The following is an 18,056-nucleotide window of genomic DNA, read 5'->3' on the forward strand; positions in this document are numbered from 1 at the left end:
GGCAGCAAATATTACAATAGTTCTGTAAAAATATTTTAAGTGGGGATAAAGGACCGGATTGGTTATAATGTAAGTACAAGTTGTAAAGATACTTAAAAAACAGATAATTTTTAATTCTTTATGTAACCCCTTTGTATCCCCTGTTCACCGAAGTCTATTTACGAACATACGTAAAGATATTACACATAAAAAATACACAGAAACACTGGAAATCACTTTTTTGGCAGACAATCACTTTTTGGCACAACACCGGCTACGAGTCAGTTACGGAACCTTCAAGTAACTGCCAGAGGTTTCCTTACTACGGTTCGGGGCCGCGGATCTGGCGCGGTAACACCTGTATCTGATTGAGGAATCACTCATCTTTGGAAAAGAGAGTTTATTACAGAGAAATGGCTCTTTCCAAAATAAAAGCTATACTATACGCCTCTTCTGGGCTATATTCTCAGCAGCATATTGTAGCGGGTCAGGGCTGTTCGGGGTTCTGTTTGTACAGTTATGTTTTGTTTATGTTGCCATAGTGACGGGTGACGCCCTCTCGCTGCGACGTTGTCCTTCCGGGGTCAGAGGGCGCCCTGTGTTGTTGTTGTTGCCGTGCGGTTGCCGCGCTGAGCAGTTAGCTAGCAGCAGTGTTCTTCTGCAGATGTCAATAAACGGCTGTGCTCCCTGGCTAGCTCACGGGAAGCAAGACCAAACGACACCTCCGTCTCCTCGCTGTCTGAGCTCGCCACATTGGTGTCAGAAGTGGGATGATGGTGGTACCCCATGTTCTGACCCGAGTGACTTTTCCCTCGCCGGTCGTGACCGGCCGGTGCGCCAAAAGAAGGCACCTGGACATTTGCAGGACTTTGTGTGGGGTAATGGGGTCGTCGGGGACGACTGACCCCTTAGGTGGGGGCTATGTAGCGGGTCAGGGCTGTTCGGGGTTCTGTTTGTACAGTTATGTTTTGTTTATGTTGCCATAGTGACGGGTGACGCCCTCTCGCTGCGACGGTGTGTCCTTCCGGGGTCAGAGGGCGCTCTGTGTGTTGTTGTTGCTGTGCGGTTGCCGCGCTGAGCAGTTAGCTAGCGGCAGTGTTCTTCTGCAGATGTCAATAAACGGCTGTGCTCCCTGGCTAGCTCACGGGAAGCAAGACCAAACGATACCTCCGTCTCCTCCTTGTCTGAGCTCGCCACAATATTAAACATATCAGGTCCCCATAAGGAGAATCATGTGCTAACGGCTGTCTAAATGACTCAGGTAAAGTTTGTAGCATGCATGCTTGTTGTTTTTGTCTGCTTCCACTTGTCTTTGCACTAGGATGATGTCGGTGTAAATGTGCAGTCATATTCGTTGTGTTCCCACTAGTGCTGTCAGCGTTAATCTCGTTGAAATGACGTTAACGCCACAACACGGTAAATCTCCGTTAACGAGCTACCCCTGCGTGGGGCTAGACGGCCAATTCAGCATTGCGTGGCACATCCAACATACTGTTTTACTTTAGTCCATGACGCGCTTACCTTCAGGGTCATATGTCACATGAAAACCAAAATAATTCCAAACGCCAGATCTGAATGAGGGTAGGGGAGGTTCAATTTGCCATGTTGCAAGGAGAGCTTAACTTCTGTCTCGCTAGCTTGCCCTGCACTCTTCCTTCTGACGATGCTGTCTGTGTTGAATGCTCAGTGGATCTGCGCTCGACAGTGCAGCCTAGGCGGAGTAGTCGAACGCAGATTCACTGAGCGCTCAACACAGACAGCATCGTCAGAAGGAAAGCTGATCAAATAAATTACAAATTTGTACAAATGCGTACGGAACCGAAAGCACTGTATCGAACGGTTCAATATCGATACGAGTATCGTTGCACCCCTAATAAATATATATATATATATATATATATATATATATAGACCAAAAAGTTTTATTGCTAAAAATAAATGAAGGATGCCTTCAAGGTGGTGTTTATTCAGTATTTGTGCTGTAAACAGAAATCCTCTAGGGTTTGGTCATACAATGTATATCAAGTGTACAGTTTTTCAAGCTCTTCAGCAAGTATGCTGCCCTAGTCATTGCTAAGAAACTTGCTACAGTTTTTACTGTGTGTTTACACTGTCTTGAGACTGTTCTCTATCTCATATGCTTCAATGTGATGTGATGGTGCTGGATACATGTTTAGAGTTGTTACTATACTGTAGAATCTGGTGTCTGTTTGATGGACATCCTTTGACGGATAACAACTCAATCCACTAATGCCTAAAACCTTTGCAAACTATTGCATATATGCACACGTACTCAGTTGCTCGCGTTATCCGCTTGCTTTCATCACTTTCTCATTCAAGCGCTCTCTTTAAATTCCACCTAATAAGAAAATGTTGTCTTGGGGCCGTCTGGTCAGCTTGAACTAGGATGTCAGTGAGAACACAATGGGGCATAGCACTGACTTAACATCACGGTTAATAATTTACAGACCTGCTGCAAATGTTTCACAGCACATTTTTTTTCCCATGAGGAGATCACTTGTTTAAATTGTGGTGTGAATAACTGACTATATTCAAGCACAGCTCACAGAGTCCAATTACTAATCTCAGCAGATAAGCATTTCTGCTGTTATCTGGAGTTTTGAATTCAATTGAATGTGAGAACAGGGGCCACGCAAGTTGATGTTGGTCAGTGTAATAATAATGCATCTTTGTTCATATACAATGGCAAACTTTGAAACGCTCGGGATCCCTGCTTAACAAAGCATTTAGATGGAAATCAAGGTCAGATTGATGTTTATTTGTTTTGGCCTTAGGACCTGTATGAAAATAGCCCTCAATGAGGAAAAACTCCCACGAAAACCTCATCAACATTAAAGGCAGTTTGTTCTGTTTGTGTGTTGCTGTTTACCAGGGAGGCTTTTGATCACTGACACCCCCCATAGATAAAGTGAAGCATGAAGGCCAAATCCTGCCCCGCATTGATCTGAACAAACATCCCCCTCCCGTTGCCAGCATACACGCACACACGCACACGCACACACGCTGTCCTAATATTACCATAGTGTTAGTACTCTACAGCAAGATCAACAGTGTGTGACAACAGCTGTGTCACATTATGAATATTGCAACATCCATGGGTGCAGAGGTCATTATACGAATTAATTGGCAGTGGTGCTGTCATTAACGCTATCCAAACACGCCTATAGTTAATGCGAATGATCCGAAAATGTTTTATCTAATTGTTTATTCATGCTGTCCCTCCATTATTCGTTTTCAGCTTTTGCTAGTAGCATTAGGGTGATCCTGTGTGTAAGTTGCAGACAAGAGATTTTGCACTATTCTGTGAATGTTATTTCTTCAAAGTTGCCCTGCATTATTAATTTGAGTGTTAGTTTCAAGTTGCCTTGGGTACTTATCTTTGTGTTTTTACCCTCCAACCCTCTGTAATCTCCTATTACCCCCTCCACTTTGCCCATTCCCCCTTTGCTACCCTCCTCTCTCTCCCTCCCTTTTTTTCTCTCCCAGGCGAGTGATGCATGCTGCAAACGGTGCGTGCGTGTAGTGTGAGCGAGAGCCATCGGTGTATGCGTGTGCTTGTGTTGCGTGTGTGTTTGACTGTATGAGTGTGTGTGCTTGAATGTGTGTTGAGAGAGCGAGAGAGAGCAAGAGCGAACGAGAGAGAGAGAGAGAGAGAGAGACGGATAGACCGAGCCTCTAACACGGAGCATGCCTCTGCGTCCGGCAGCCGGCAAACATGAGCCACCGAGCCCTCCACGGCAGGACCAGCAGCAGCACACACACACACACTCACACACAATCACACACCCTCACACACACGCAGCAAACGGCAGCCAGGGGGCCAGCACTGACAGCAGCAGCTCCCGGGAAGAGGACAGTGGCGTTCCCGTTCCTCACGGTGTTCCGGCTTTCCGTCCCAGTGCAGAGCGTAGCAACAGTGCAAGAGCACCCATGGAGGAGCCAACAGGCAACACGGTGGTCATCCGCATTGGAATCCCAGACTTGCAGCAGACGGTAAGAGCTCATTCTGTAGCCAGAGTATAAAAGAGAGGTAATCTGCCTCTCCCCCTTCCTCTTTGAATAGGTGCTTTCTACCTCTCTACTGCTGGCTTTATGTATTATCTGTCCTTTTAAACATCGTCAGCTTTTAATTTTTCGTCTTTTCCGTCAGCTTCTCTTTATCGTTATCACCCATGCTCTTCTTTTCCCTTGTTTTCGGTTTTGGTTTTTTTTGGTATGCACACTTAGTAGCTGTGTTTGCTTGCTGGCTTCTGGGGGTTCCACTCCTCCCCTCCCCACCTTTTCCACTGTTGCCTCGCTAATAAATCTACCTCTTCATTAACTGGGCTTCAGCTGACTTTGACAACTGGCCACTTAGGGTGAGAATGGGGGTCTGAGGGAAGGGGGAGGAACGGAAAAGGCATCAGGGGTAACGGAGGCTGTGAGGTGATTGCAAATGCCCAAGAAGGCACGAGGTAGAGAATCATGACAGTTATACCTAAACAGTAAAACTTTACCTCATCATGTCGTCTTCCCACTGTGTTTGCTCTGTGCCCAGAGAGTATAACAGGTCCAATCATACACTGTTCCTCCACTAATGAAGCTGCAGTTTCTCTGAATGTGTAGCCTGTACCTGTGTAGTATTGCAGCCACTGAAAATAAAAGCAGAACCATCAGACTGTTGAAACCATTTGATCGCCTTCACAAGTGTGTCCATATCTGTATGTGATTGCTGCAGAGGGTGGTGTGAAACAGGACAAATGGGCACATAGTAAATTAGTTCTGTCATTCAGTTTTCAAGCTATCTCATTCATGTAGATTCAACAACATTGAGTAATGCAGTGCAGTGGAACATCTGTCACTGAAGTGTCAAGGTGCCATTTCTTTGAGGTTAACGGGGATCTTCAATTTGATTGCCTGGAACTGCACTTAACTGCTGAGAAATAGCATTTTACTGTTTGATTGGCTGTAAAATAAAATGTTCAGCTCAACATATCTTGACCCCATGTTATATGTCTGCAGCTATTGCTGCGCTCTCTCTCTCTCTCTCTCTCTCTCTCTCTCTCTCTCTCTCTCTCTCTCTCTCTCTCTCTCTCTCTCTCTCTCTCTCTCTCTCTCTCTCTCTCTCTCTCTCTCTCCGTGTATATATATATATATATTCGCTACATACTTGTGCTCAGTTACTAAGCTTTTTGCAAGAAGTTAGGCTGAGTGTCCCGTTTCTATTCATTCTGCAGACATTGATGGCGAAGGCAAGAGGCTGGTGCTCTGTTTGTTGTTGTTGATTACCTCATTGTCGTTGGATACTTGGCTGAAATGACCCATTGTATCTTAGTGAGGCTCCAGCACCGAATGCCAGGAATAAAGGCAGGAAATAAAAGGAAGGCAGCTGAAAAGAAAGTAGAGAATTCCCCAAAGGTGCTATAGAATAGCCCTGTGTGGACAAAAATGTTTTCAAGCAAGCTCAAACTCAAAACTCTCAGCATGCAAATATGTATAATATAGAATAAGTATTTGCAGTTACATGAAAGAATACACACACACACACCTGGGCATGGTTTTACAAGCTTACACAGTTACACACTCAAACATGCACTCATGTTCATGATTCCTAATCCCATTGCCCGGGGAATTGCCTTAATGTGGTTATGTAACGTTAAGATGCTCCACGAATTATTAGTTTCAGTTTCAGTCACATTTAGTCCAGTATATGGATAAGAAAGCAAGAACACATATGGGATGACACAGTGATGGAGGGAAAGACAAACAGAGAGTTTGCCTGAAGTCTGACAGACAAACATAGAGGCAGCTGACAGATGGCCAGATTCTGACAGTTTGAATCTTTTATGGAGCAGTCAAAAGTGACTCGTGTGTACTCTGAGTAAGCAGGAGATTACACTAGAATAGTCTGCCTGAAGTAGGATTACACATCTCCTGCTGTGTTTCAAGCCTAGATCAGGAGAATGAAGCACCATGCAAAGATCCTGCTGGGCAACATTTTCCCTTTTCTGCGAGAAATTAGGGTGGAGCACAGCCCAATATGCAGTAAAGCCAGAGTATAAAATAGTTAATAGTTCCTTCACAATTCCTTTCTCAATCTCTGACCTATTATGTTGAGTTCCCAGTATTTTTTCAGCCTAATTAATCTGAAGTAGGGGTATTATTTCTGGTGCTATTCTTGCATGTGAACTGTGTTTTGAGAATTTCTTCTTCAGGTCTGGTTAGGTGATGGAGTAAAATAAAGAGTGGTGTTAAAATTATGGAAGACAATTATGGAAATTAAGGAAGAAAATTAATGGATTTTAGTCATTCAGCTTGCAATTTATTCTAAGCAAGTCCGTCATTACATAAAAGTACTGTTCAGTCTTTGGCAAACATTTAATCTCTAACTGTATTTTGGCAACAGGAGATAGTACAGTTGCATTAGCAGTCAGTACCACCTTTTGTTCGGTCGGGGTGTTTGGGAAATTATTTGTAAAGATTGTACTTTTTTCCCACCATAGGTATCATTTGGTATTCATCATACCCAGCTTCACAAAAATTCTATTTTTGTGATAGAAGCAAAAAAGATAGATTCCCAATACCGCTAATGGGTGTCATTCATCTCTCAAAAGAGAGGGAGACACACACGTAAATAGTCTGCCCCACTATTGCCTACCTGCTTTAATCCATCTTCTGCATTTATTTTTGTGTTACGTCTCTCAGTGCATCCCATTTCTTTATCCATTCACAGAATACATTTTTCTGTCAGATGCAGAAATCTGTCACGATTATGATGTTGAGAAAATAATTTTAAAAATAAACAAAAAACAAACAAAAAAAACCCTCAAGTCTTGTTATATAGACCTTTGGGTTTGAGGGTTACACGCAGTATGCTTTCTCTTTGAAAAAACATTTGTCTTGTGGAAGCTCGAGGTTTCAGCTCTCTTGTTTGTAACAATAGTTGCTGCATCTTATTGGGTCGAACTGAAATAGACATCTTGAAGGCCCTTTCATTGTCTCTGTGCATATTTTCCTGTTCACATGCTTGCATGTAGCAGCATATGGTGTCCCTCCTTACACTTTACATCCTTTTGTGCTGGACTTAGCACTTTGTGATGCCCTCTTTGTCTTTTCTGTTGTTTTTGAATTTTTTTCCACCTCTTCTGTCTGCCTGTGTAGTTGGCTTATAAGGTACCCTGTTTTTCCTGTCTGCTACTGTCTTGAACTGCTGTCTGAGTAAGTTATTTTCTGGAAACATTTGGCACATGTACATATGTAGGCTTAATATTTCATGAAAGACATTGTCCTTGACATTTTTCATTCTACAGTACTCTTCAAAAGTCTTGAGTCACCGCTAGTTTCGTTATATTTTGCTAGGAAAATACAAAATAGGTGCAGCAATTTATTGAAGTTGAGGCAGTCTTAAGAAGTCTTCAGGAATAGTTCTCCAGGCTTCTTGAAGAGCATCTTCTTTGGATGTTTGCTGCCTTTTGTTCTGTTCTCTGTTAAGATGATCCCACACTGCTTCAATAATGTCGAGGTCCACATGCTGGGGAGTGTTCCATTGTGCGGTTTTCTCTCCATGGTATAGTTTTGCTGCATTGGCAGTGTGTTTGGAATCAATGCAAAAAAATTATGCTGTTGCCAATCAGGCAGATTCCAGACTTTACTGTGTGGTGTTTAAACATATGATTGCACTTTTCAGTGTTCCACCCAAAACCGATGGAACCCATTGAACCCAAAATTTCAAACTTGGTTTCATCACTCCATTGATTTTCACTCCAGTTCTTGTATAATTTGGCATTGTTCAGTCATTTCTCCCTGTTTCCCTTTCTTTAAAATGGCTTTTGCAAAGCGACCCTTCCACTGAAACCCTGAAGACATAACTTTTACATACTAGTAAAGTTTTCGTTTTGCTTATTAGGCCTGCCCCACTTCTCCTTGTTCAATTTCCTGTGCACGACAAACCGTTCCAAGATAGACCATGTTTTCAGCTGACTGAGGATGGCTTAGTTGGTGCAAAAATCCAGCTTTATACCTGTTAAACTCTGTTATTTTTAGCCTTTTTACTTTAAGCTAACTAAAGAAATTCAAAGGCTGCTGACAGGATGCTAGAAATAAAGTCACTAAAGATACTTGTCTGTTATGTGTAAATCCAATGCTGGTTCATCCCTGCTGTCTTTTTTGTGCTGTTGAAATTTTTAAAAAGTCTGTGCTAGTGACTAATTGTTCAAACGCCATCTCAATTATTCAAATTTAGAATTTTTATTAGTCAAAGTAAAAAATGACAGTTTTTGTAGGACTGTTAAATTTAATTTTGATCTCGTGATGTGGAAAATAGACTATAAGTTTAAAAATGTCTCTTCTCCATTAACCCCAAGGCTTGTCATTTTGACCTCACAGTTGTAAATCTGTTGCTGAATAAATAATAGGATTTTTGTTTTCAAGTGGAAATTTCAGAAATTGAAAAAAAGCTAAAAAAAAAGTTCAAGTTGTTTTTATATCATCAGCGTCAAATTCTTTTCTTGGCCAATTTACCGAGTATATATCCAGTGACAGTTATGCCTTATGTCATTTTTGTACTCTGTGGAACATGTGGTCTTCATGTTTTGAGTACCTGCTGTGTAGCCTCCTGGCAGATTAATCTCTTTTGTCCCTTTTGTGTGTTCTTGTTTAACTACCATCTGCCTGCATCGTCAGTCCAGATGATATTTTGACGTATTTCCAAATATGCAACTGTTGTTTTCCTTAGCCAGTAAGAGTGAGGACCTGTCGTTTAGTAACTTGTTAATCAGTACTGCTACCTGATTTACACTGTAGATTGGTTGAATGCAGGCTGCAAAATTTAGTAGCTGAAAAACAAATATGATTTCAGTTCTGTTATCCTGGTGTTACCCAAATTAACAGTTCTGCTGGTGCCTTTCTGAGTAGAGAAGGGATTTCCCTGTGTATCTAGTAAATTGGTGCGGGTGTAGGTGTGAGTGGTAGTCTGTCTCTCTGATGACCTGCCCTGGCTGTAGCTCATCTCTCACTCAGTGTCAGCTGGGATAGGCTCCAGCTCCCTGCAACTCAGTTGGATAAGTTGTTAAGAAAATGGATGGATTGAGATTTAGAAGCAGAAACCAAATATTAACAGACCTGGACTGAGCTCAAGCCCCCGAAAATAATTCAGGACTAAGAACGCAACTTTTCAGTCCAAATACTGACACAGACACCTTGACTCAAACGATCTGTTTCTTTAGTTTGTTTGTTTTTTATTTTTTGTCCAGTTGATACTATTGTTAAGTGTTTTTTTTTTTTTTTTTTTTTTTGAGAAGGACAACCGCTGCCCAAGCAAAAACCTGTAGTGATCCCATATGTGTCAGGAGTATCGGAGCACTTGAGATGCATTTTTTCTAAACACCGGGTTTCTGTGGCTTTTAAACCCCAAAACACGCTGCGCCAAAAATTGGTCCACCCCAAGGATCGGGTCCCCCGACACAAACAGAGTAACATAGTGTACGCTGTTAAGTGCCAGGAGGATTGCCAGGATTTATAGCGGATGGCACAACACAGAAGAGCTACCTCATCAGGCCAGGACTCTGCAGTCTATTTACACCTACAGGCGAGTGGACACTCTTTCAAGGATGAGGATGTACACATCCTGGACAGGGAGGAACGCTGGTTTGAGCGCGGAGTCAAGGAGGCCATTTACGTGAAAAGGGAAAGACCATCTCTGAATCGAGGAGGGGGCCTAAGGATACATCTTTTGCCATCTTACAATGCTGTGATTGCAGCCATTCCCCAACTCTCTGTGAATGGTACTCATGGCTATAGGGCTTTGGAGTTGACGTCACGCCGCAATGCATTATGGGAGCGCAGCGCCATTTTCGGGGTCTACGAATCAAACCAAACACACTGTGTTAGAATGACGACTACAAGAAAGATGCTTAAAAGCGGCTCAAAAGAGAATGAACTGTATAGAGACCGATTGCGTCCAGAGGCGAAGCAGCGGTACTTGCAGAAAATAGCGTGCATCGGAAATGTGGACCCGTATGAAATACGGCCGTGGAGTAGAAACCCTGAAGACCAACCGCTATTGATGTAGCCTGACATATTCTCGTACCTTGTCTGTGGAGTCAGCGCGTACAAGTCGTCATTCAAGCAAAGGTAAGTCAGCTCGAGTACTGCGAGTGAAATGCGTTTGATTTCCCTGCAAACATTCAGATTAGTGCAGCATAAATTCATTCATGAGGGGAAATTACAGTGAGAACATGTGGAGGCTGTTAGGTGGATAACATAGTGAGTTCAGTGCATTGATGTGACACTGTCCTGAAGGATTGTTATTCTTTATGGTTAAAGAAATTGCACTAATTTATTCATATTTATTATAAATAATTCTAATTATACATCTTGCTTCCATGTTTGTATCTTGTGTCACTAAAAATACATTTTATTTTAATTTTATATATTGATCAATGACCTGCAGAATCTCCTTATCATATTAAGTGATTCATAATTGTCACTTTATGCTTTCTCCATCTCTAAAGTGATGACATCCTTGCATTACATCCTTTAGGTTCATTTTCTGCAGGCAGGTTTCTGACAGAGAACAGGCAGATTTAGAATATAACATGCAGCGTTCTATAGATGGAAAAAGAAATGAAAAATTACATGTATGTGCTAACTTTCTAAACACTTTGTTACATTTATGATAAAGTAGATTAAACACATTTATGTCTGCCTTGGCTCATTAGTTCTTGTCTTTAAATGAACTTTGTCTGTGTGTGTTTCAGGTCCTGCACTCTCAAAGACTGAATGAACCAGCATTGCAGCCATGGGTCACTGTGAGCATCACAGGGAAGGTTGAAGCCGCGCACTGCACCTGTATGGCCGGAGTCGCAGAGACCTGCAGCCATGTCGCTGCTCTTCTGTTTAATGTAGAAGCAACAGTGTTGATCTGTGGCACAAGGACTGTTACAGATGAACCTGCATACTGGGTTTTGCTGGGTAATATGACCAAGATACAGCCAGAGGTTGGCCATAAGATAGACTTCTCCTCTTCAGCTGCCCAAAAAAAGGCTCTCAATCAAAACATAATAATAATAATAATAATAATAATGGATTGGATTTATATAGCGCTTTTCAAGGCACCCAAAGCGCTTTACAATACCACTATTCATTCACTCTCACATTCATACACTGGTGGAAGCAAGCTACAGTTGTAGCCACAGCTGCCCTGGGGCAGACTGACAGAAGCGAGGCTGCCATATTGCGCCATCGGCCCCTCAGACCATCTGTAGTGACAGGTAAAAGGAGGGGTCCTCAAAACAGAAAAATCCCACCTGCTACTTTGGAGGAGTTGTCACTGCTATTGGATACTTTGCTGGAACACAGTAAAGCTGTGGGTTGTGGGAATGACCCATAATGTTTTATCTAGGGGTCTAGATTTATGCCTGTAGTGCACTGCCGTGTAAATAATTTGCATTTACTGAATATATACTGACTGAGTACCACTGTTCAAAAGTTGAATAAAGAAACAAACTAATTTCTGCCTCTTTTTTTTTTTTTTTATTGAAACCACCTTATAGAACATCACATCAGTTACAATGTAGAATCCATGTCATTTATAGTTTACAAATGACAAAATGTTTACACAAAATCATGAGTGTTTACATGACATCACCCACTACTAACATTATTTACTGTATCTTTTGAAAAAATACAGCAATTTTAACAGCACAATACTTAAGAATATTTAACAGGAGCAGGTTTCATTTTTCCCTGGTTTTATTATCACACTGTTCACCAAAACGCAGCAAACCTTCACCATCTTATCCAGGAGGGTCACCTCTTCACCCTCACATGGAAGAAGTAATCTGATTGGCATGGTGGTATGTTTGAAGCAGGTCCCTTTTGTAGCACTGGAACCCAGTCACGATGTTTCATCCATTTCATAGGCTGGTTTGCTGCAATAATGCCAAATAATTAGCATCTCTATTGATAGAAGGTAGTTCTGCAAAATCACTCAGTAGGATGTTTGTTCTAATTTGCTATGACCGCAGAGCGCATAGAAAATAAAACTAATAGGCTATAAAGAGTGATATGAACATATTTAGAACTTACCGGAATGAAAATGTCTGGAGCACCAACAGATATTTGGAGATGGAAGAGAACTACACGTCAGCTCGTCTCACAGCTGCTATCCAGGCTGGACGCCTTCGTTTGGTAACATCGATACACGAGCTGCCTCATGTTGCTTCCGGGTTGGGAAAGAATTAAAAGATAAACCCTTTTCAAGCTTATTCTCTTGCCGGTCGTGCGATCGAACATTGCAGCCGACCACACAGCAAATACGAACCATGGCTGTTGTGTGTGACTTCGCTCCCTTTTCACTTGCGCTAGACCCCCAAAATGGCGGATCGGGCCAAAATCCTTTCCACGCCCACCCCCCGTGACATCACGCTCCAAAGCCCTATAGATCAGTGGGTTTGGTCAGTGGTCATGAGAATTTGCATAATTAAGATTAAGGAACTGACCTCCCAGCCCATTGTTCCTTCAGTGGGCTGGTTTCAGTCATTATGCAAATGTACTGTTTATAAGATTGGGGAAACCTGCAGTCAGCTGAGACTGAAGAAGTCACTTGGATGAGTGACGAAACGTTTCTCCCACAAAACGCTAGTCCAGATGAACAGTATTAACCTTTGGAGATATTGTTAAGTTTGTAAACTGTTAATTTTGTTAACTACCTTTTTAGAAGCGTTTTATGTGTCTGACAAGCTTCCATGTTCAACAGTAAGTTGCTAAGAGCATGTTTTGGCTCATTGGTGCTGAGCAGGTATTCTGCAGTGAGCTTACCACAGAAAGCAGAGGTATTACAAGCGAGAGTGAATGAAAACATCAAATTTGTAGCAGGATAGCTAAAATAAGCTATCCACAAAGCCAACCCTCGTGGTTGTTGCTTTAAGGTTCTTTTCTTGTATTAGAACTGTACTTGACCCCCCCAAAATTTAATTACTCTCATCTTTATTGCATAGCTTTTACATCTTGATGCATAATAATGAATGAAAATAATAAAAAGTCATCTAAACGTCACCCATCCACCAATATGAGGTGTTTGTTGATATGCTGTGTTTGGTTTTCTCTAAACATGGCACTGTGCTTTATGATTAAACCTCTTGGTCTCACCTGTCCAGAGGACATTGCTCCAAAAGTCTGGTGGTTTGTTCACCTTGGGGTGAATTTGGAACATCCACTCCTGAGAAGATTGGCAACTGTGTTAAATCTCGAACTCTGTTTCTGTAATTGGGCTTAGTTGTGTGTTGTTATTCATACGATCTGGGTTAGTTTGATTAGTTATTTCTTGTTGATATTATCAAAATAATAATAGTATAGACAATATATTAGTGTCCTGAAATGATCAACCAAGGTTATGGTTATTCTTAAATTATTATTATTATGTCAAGTCATAATAATATAGGATTTTTAAGACTGATACTAATAGTTGGTGATTTAAAAATGCTTTATTGGCTCTTTTTTTTTTTCTTTTAGACACACAAAACATGAACAGGTTTCTCTTAAAGTTTTATGTGTAGTTATTTATTAACTCATTCATGCTTTAGTCAACTCACATCAGCAGGTTGTTGTGTTTGTGACATTATAAACATTGTTGCTGTCAGGGATGTTGAAGAGTTGCCTGTGGTAGACAAGCTGTACATTATCAACACTCGTACAGTGACTGAAGGGTGTTTGTGCAAATTCCCTGCTGACTCGGCCTCAGGATGTCTAGAGGCAAGAACCAAGCGCACCCAAATGAGCGCACCAGTGATCATGTGCGCATCACGCAGAGGGAGAGTGAGGGACGAAAAGCAGCAGCAGAGCATGGCAGTTGTATCGCAGTTTGTGTGATTCCGTGTGCATTAATGAGACTACAACCATACTTATAGTCACCGATACTGCACCTGCCACAATTATAAGTGCATATCTTCTGTGAAGCTTCATTAAAGACGGTGAACTAAACTCCTGGACCGCTGCAGTCTTTCTGACCGAAGACTTAGGCCAGACTTGTATACCCAGCACTTCCAGTATATATATATTCTACAAGTGGTCCTTCGAACCCAGCACTTCCAGTATATATATATTCTACAGTGTTTCTTCTTTACTTTAACATTTTTCATTACAATATTAGTTTGAATTGAATTGAATTGAATGAATGCTTTATTGGCCATATGCAGGTTGCCCCGCAGAGGAATAGGACCCCTGCGGTCAAGCTCTAACTATAGGAAAGTTATTTCTCATTAAATACTGTGATTGTTTCATTGATCTTTTTATACCAATCCATTGCTTTTTTTCCTCTGTATTACTTTTTTAGCCCTTTCTGTCTTTTGTGTGTTATCCTCATTTTTATCTTTTTCCTGAGTCTAGTCTGAGAGAAGCCTGGGAATATAAAGAGATATTAATATTAGCCCAGTCAGACTGACCTTTTGTCACAAGAGTGGTCTAGATATTAATTGTGTTTGTGCAGGGAGGACATCCCTCTCCATTGTAATATTATATCTATAACCAACAATGCTTATATAGATATAGATGGCTGGCATGTCCTGTGTTTCAAGCCAAAAGCATCTAATTGCATAAGCCTTCAGCTGTTTGACCATCAAGTTAAAATCAAATGCTATGTGCAGTAGATGGTGCTCTTGGAGACATTTTAAACACAATACTTGAAGTCAATACAGTAAGACTCTCTTCTTTGCAGCCAATGGGAAAAAGGAAGCCCCTAGGCAATACAGACATTTCCAATAGCCTGCACTACAGTAGTGAACTGCTACAGCCCTCTATTCTCAGCAGAGGAGCTCAGCTTCTACTGTTTTAACTGTAGTGAAATAAATCACTTAGCAACAGATAAACAGTCTTTGTGGCTCATGAAAAAGAATAACCATGACATAATTAGTTTTGGTTGCATATAAAAGACAAAAAAATCTTCTGTCTAAGTGTAGGTTCGCACACTGTCTTGATGCGGTGCTAAAATTTTTAAAAGATTACGCACACAGTGTTGTCTTACCTACCTTGAACTCTCTGCTTCTCTAGATCGAATTGATTTTATCACACGGATGCTTATAGAGCAGCCAGGTTGTAATTTCACAGTTAGCTGCTGGATAAATCAAAATGGGGTTTGGTTAAAAATACAGTTTTTATAGTGAAGGTTTTAAAAATGTTTCAAAGTAATCTAATCCAAAATGCAAAAAAGAGTAAAAGCAGGTACAAACGTATTTATTTATTGCAAATCGCTGTGTAGTATCTAAGTGTTTATGTGCCTATGCAGTTCTGAGTCTGTGTCTTATTGGAGTGTTCATATCTCAGTGATGACTGGCGTTAACTGTAAATCTTGTTGGCATATCAGTCTCGCCTGTCAACAGTAATGGAAAAGAGGACTTTAATCGATATTTGTTGCGTGTGCTGGTGTGTGTCCTTGTCCAATTATGCATGCATAAAGAACATGGTGTCTGAATGAGACAGATGAGAAGTAGAAGATTCTAAAGAGTTCTTATAACATGGAGTATACTTGTCAGTGGCATTTTTTAACAAGTTCGGAAAACGTACTGCAATAATAAACCATTATGATACCATTTCACAGTTGGCGAAGATTTGTAGGTACATCCCTGGTTTAGATCTGGTGACTGTGGAGGCTATTTAAGTAAACTCATTGTCATGTTCAAGACACCAGTTTGAGCTGAGCTGAGCTTTGTGACATGGAACATTATCCTGCTGGAAGCAGCCATCCAAAGATGAGTACAGTGTGGTCATAAAGGGATCGACATGGCCAGTAATAACGCTCAGGTAGGCAGCGGCGTTGGAATGATGCTCATTTTATGCTAAGGAGCCCAAAGTGTGCCATAAAAGTGATCTCCCACACCATTACATCACCAACAACCTCAGCCTTTGATACAAGGCATATTTTCAGCAGAAATTGAGAGTTATCAGTCCAGGGAACATATTTTAGATCTTCTATTTTATTATTGAAAATTGAAGGGTCTTTACCTTGTTTAGTATAAATTGTCTTGAGGTGACTGTGATTTGTGCTATATAAATAAAATTGAACTGCACTGAATTAAATTATTGTCCAACTTTTGCAAGCCTGTATGATTTATAGCTTCGGTTTACTGCTTTTAGTTGACATGAATGGCTTGAACTTATGCTGCTGTGCTTCATCTGCTTCAAGTTTTGAAGTGTTGTTCATTCAGAGATGCTTGTCTGCATACCTTTGTTTTAGAAGTTGTGATATGAGTTTGGATTGCTGTTATGTTAGCTCAAAGCTTTTTTTAAAATTGTCCTCTGAGCTCTGACATCAACAGAGTATTTACATTCAGAGAACTGCACAGCACTGCCTATTTTTCTTTTTTAAACCATTCTACATAAACCCTAGAGATGGTTTCATGGGAAAATCCCAAGAGATCGGTAATTTCTGAAGTACTTAGACCAGTCCATCTGGCAACCAGCACTTAAATTGCCTTTCTTCCCCATTCTAATGCTCGGTTTGAACTTTAGCAGGTCATCTTAACCATGTCTACCTGTCAAAATACACAGAGGTGCTGCCATGTGATTGGTTGATTAGATATTTGTGTTAAAAAGCAGTTGGACGGGCGTGCTGGTGTGTATAAATACAGCACTTTTTAAGTGCAGTTGTCTGTGTGTGAACTCCCAAGTGAAGACACAAAGATGTGAAAGAAAGTGTCGTGCAATAACAAATTTGACTAATATGAACAAAACTAAAGACAATGTATCCTATTTTAGCTAGTTTTGTGAGTACCCAGTTATTTTTATATTTTATAATAAAATAAATAAGTGCGCAACCTGACATGTGCCTTGACCCCCAGTTTTAGCTTTTAGCTTAGTGCTAATAATTTCTCACGCTTCTTCTGTGTTCTCCTTAGAGTCCCTAATTAAAGTATGTCTCTGTCTCACCCTTAAACTACTAATGTGTGAACTCATATCATGTTGTGTGTGTTCGTATGCTCAGTAACTGGGTAATTCTGGCTATATGTATGTAAGTGCCATGACTTTGTGCTGCATGAGAGAACATGTCAGTGTAGATCAACAACACTGAGGTTTGTGTGATGCAGTGATCTGAATTTACTGCAACTGCCAAAATGTTTGGTCATAAGATAACCTGACTATTCCCAGCTGGCATACATGGTTTTAGTCATATCTTTATGAAGGTTGCAATATTGAGGTTTTTGTTGAATCTGTTCTGAAGAAGTGACCCTTTGGATTTATTTAGCCTCAATGATAAAATTTAGATGGACAAATATAATAAAATATTTATTTTAAGAGCTGTTACTAATAGTTTTATGCAAGTATAGGACATGAAAATGATATCTACTCACCAGTTAATAAAGACTAAAATGATAAGGTTATTCTTTCAGCAAATTAGAGAAATTGTAACTTGCCTAAAGGACAGGAGATGAATCCAGGGATTTAAAAGTTACATCCATAATCATTAACTGTTTATACTGTGTTTTTAGATTTTTAGAAGTAACAAGTTGAAGGGTCGCTCTAAGCAGTAACCCACCTAAATGCATTTTATCTCCATTTATGCTGCTGCATTTTTTAATTCTACTTGACTTTATTACCAGAAAAAAAATACCAGTGTGGTCTGTGACTGACTCAACTGCACAGCTTGGGCTAGACTTAGATGTGTGGCTTCATGGTGTGGTCATCCACTTTTTCCATTTAGGAGTTGTTTTCTTTGTACTGCAGACACATCCAAGTCTCAGCAACCTGGCAAAGAGTGAAATCAGTAGCGATAAAAGTATCCGAGATTCTGCATGCAGGTAAGCTGATAAAGTGAAGGGTTGTCGTTTGTGGAATGACAACAGGGAAGGCATACAGGAAGCAGTGTGACCTGGGACGCACACTTGCATTGTGTGCCACTGTACTGATTGTTTTTATAAAGCAAGAAACACAGTGGATATTATGCTGATATTTCTCCAAGAATTTACCGGAATGTCTGAAGACCCTGGGCTGTGACTGGCATCTTTCTGCTGTCATACCTCTTTGTGCTGTGACTCTTGGTAAAGAGGCACTCGAAGGATGATGTCAGTTTCATTCAAGCCCAGCAG

At 40.9% G+C, this 18,056-nt stretch overlaps 1 protein-coding gene across 3 annotated transcripts in view; it reads left to right on the forward strand.

Moving 5' to 3' along the window:
- Nucleotides 1-18,056, forward strand: part of shank3a (SH3 and multiple ankyrin repeat domains 3a) — a 245,793-nt gene that overhangs the window by 68,836 nt on the left and 158,901 nt on the right. For all 3 annotated transcript variants that reach the window (XM_024803193.2, XM_076885709.1, XM_076885710.1), the window contains one exon: nt 3,487-3,993. In XM_024803193.2, the coding sequence (XP_024658961.2) occupies nt 3,688-3,993 (306 nt within the window). In that variant the 5' untranslated portion in view covers nt 3,487-3,687. The remainder of the gene's footprint in view (nt 1-3,486; nt 3,994-18,056) is intronic.

The sequence above is a fragment of the Maylandia zebra genome, linkage group LG7 (genome assembly GCF_041146795.1).
Source record: "Maylandia zebra isolate NMK-2024a linkage group LG7, Mzebra_GT3a, whole genome shotgun sequence".
NCBI classification, from domain to species: Eukaryota; Metazoa; Chordata; class Actinopteri; order Cichliformes; family Cichlidae; genus Maylandia; species Maylandia zebra.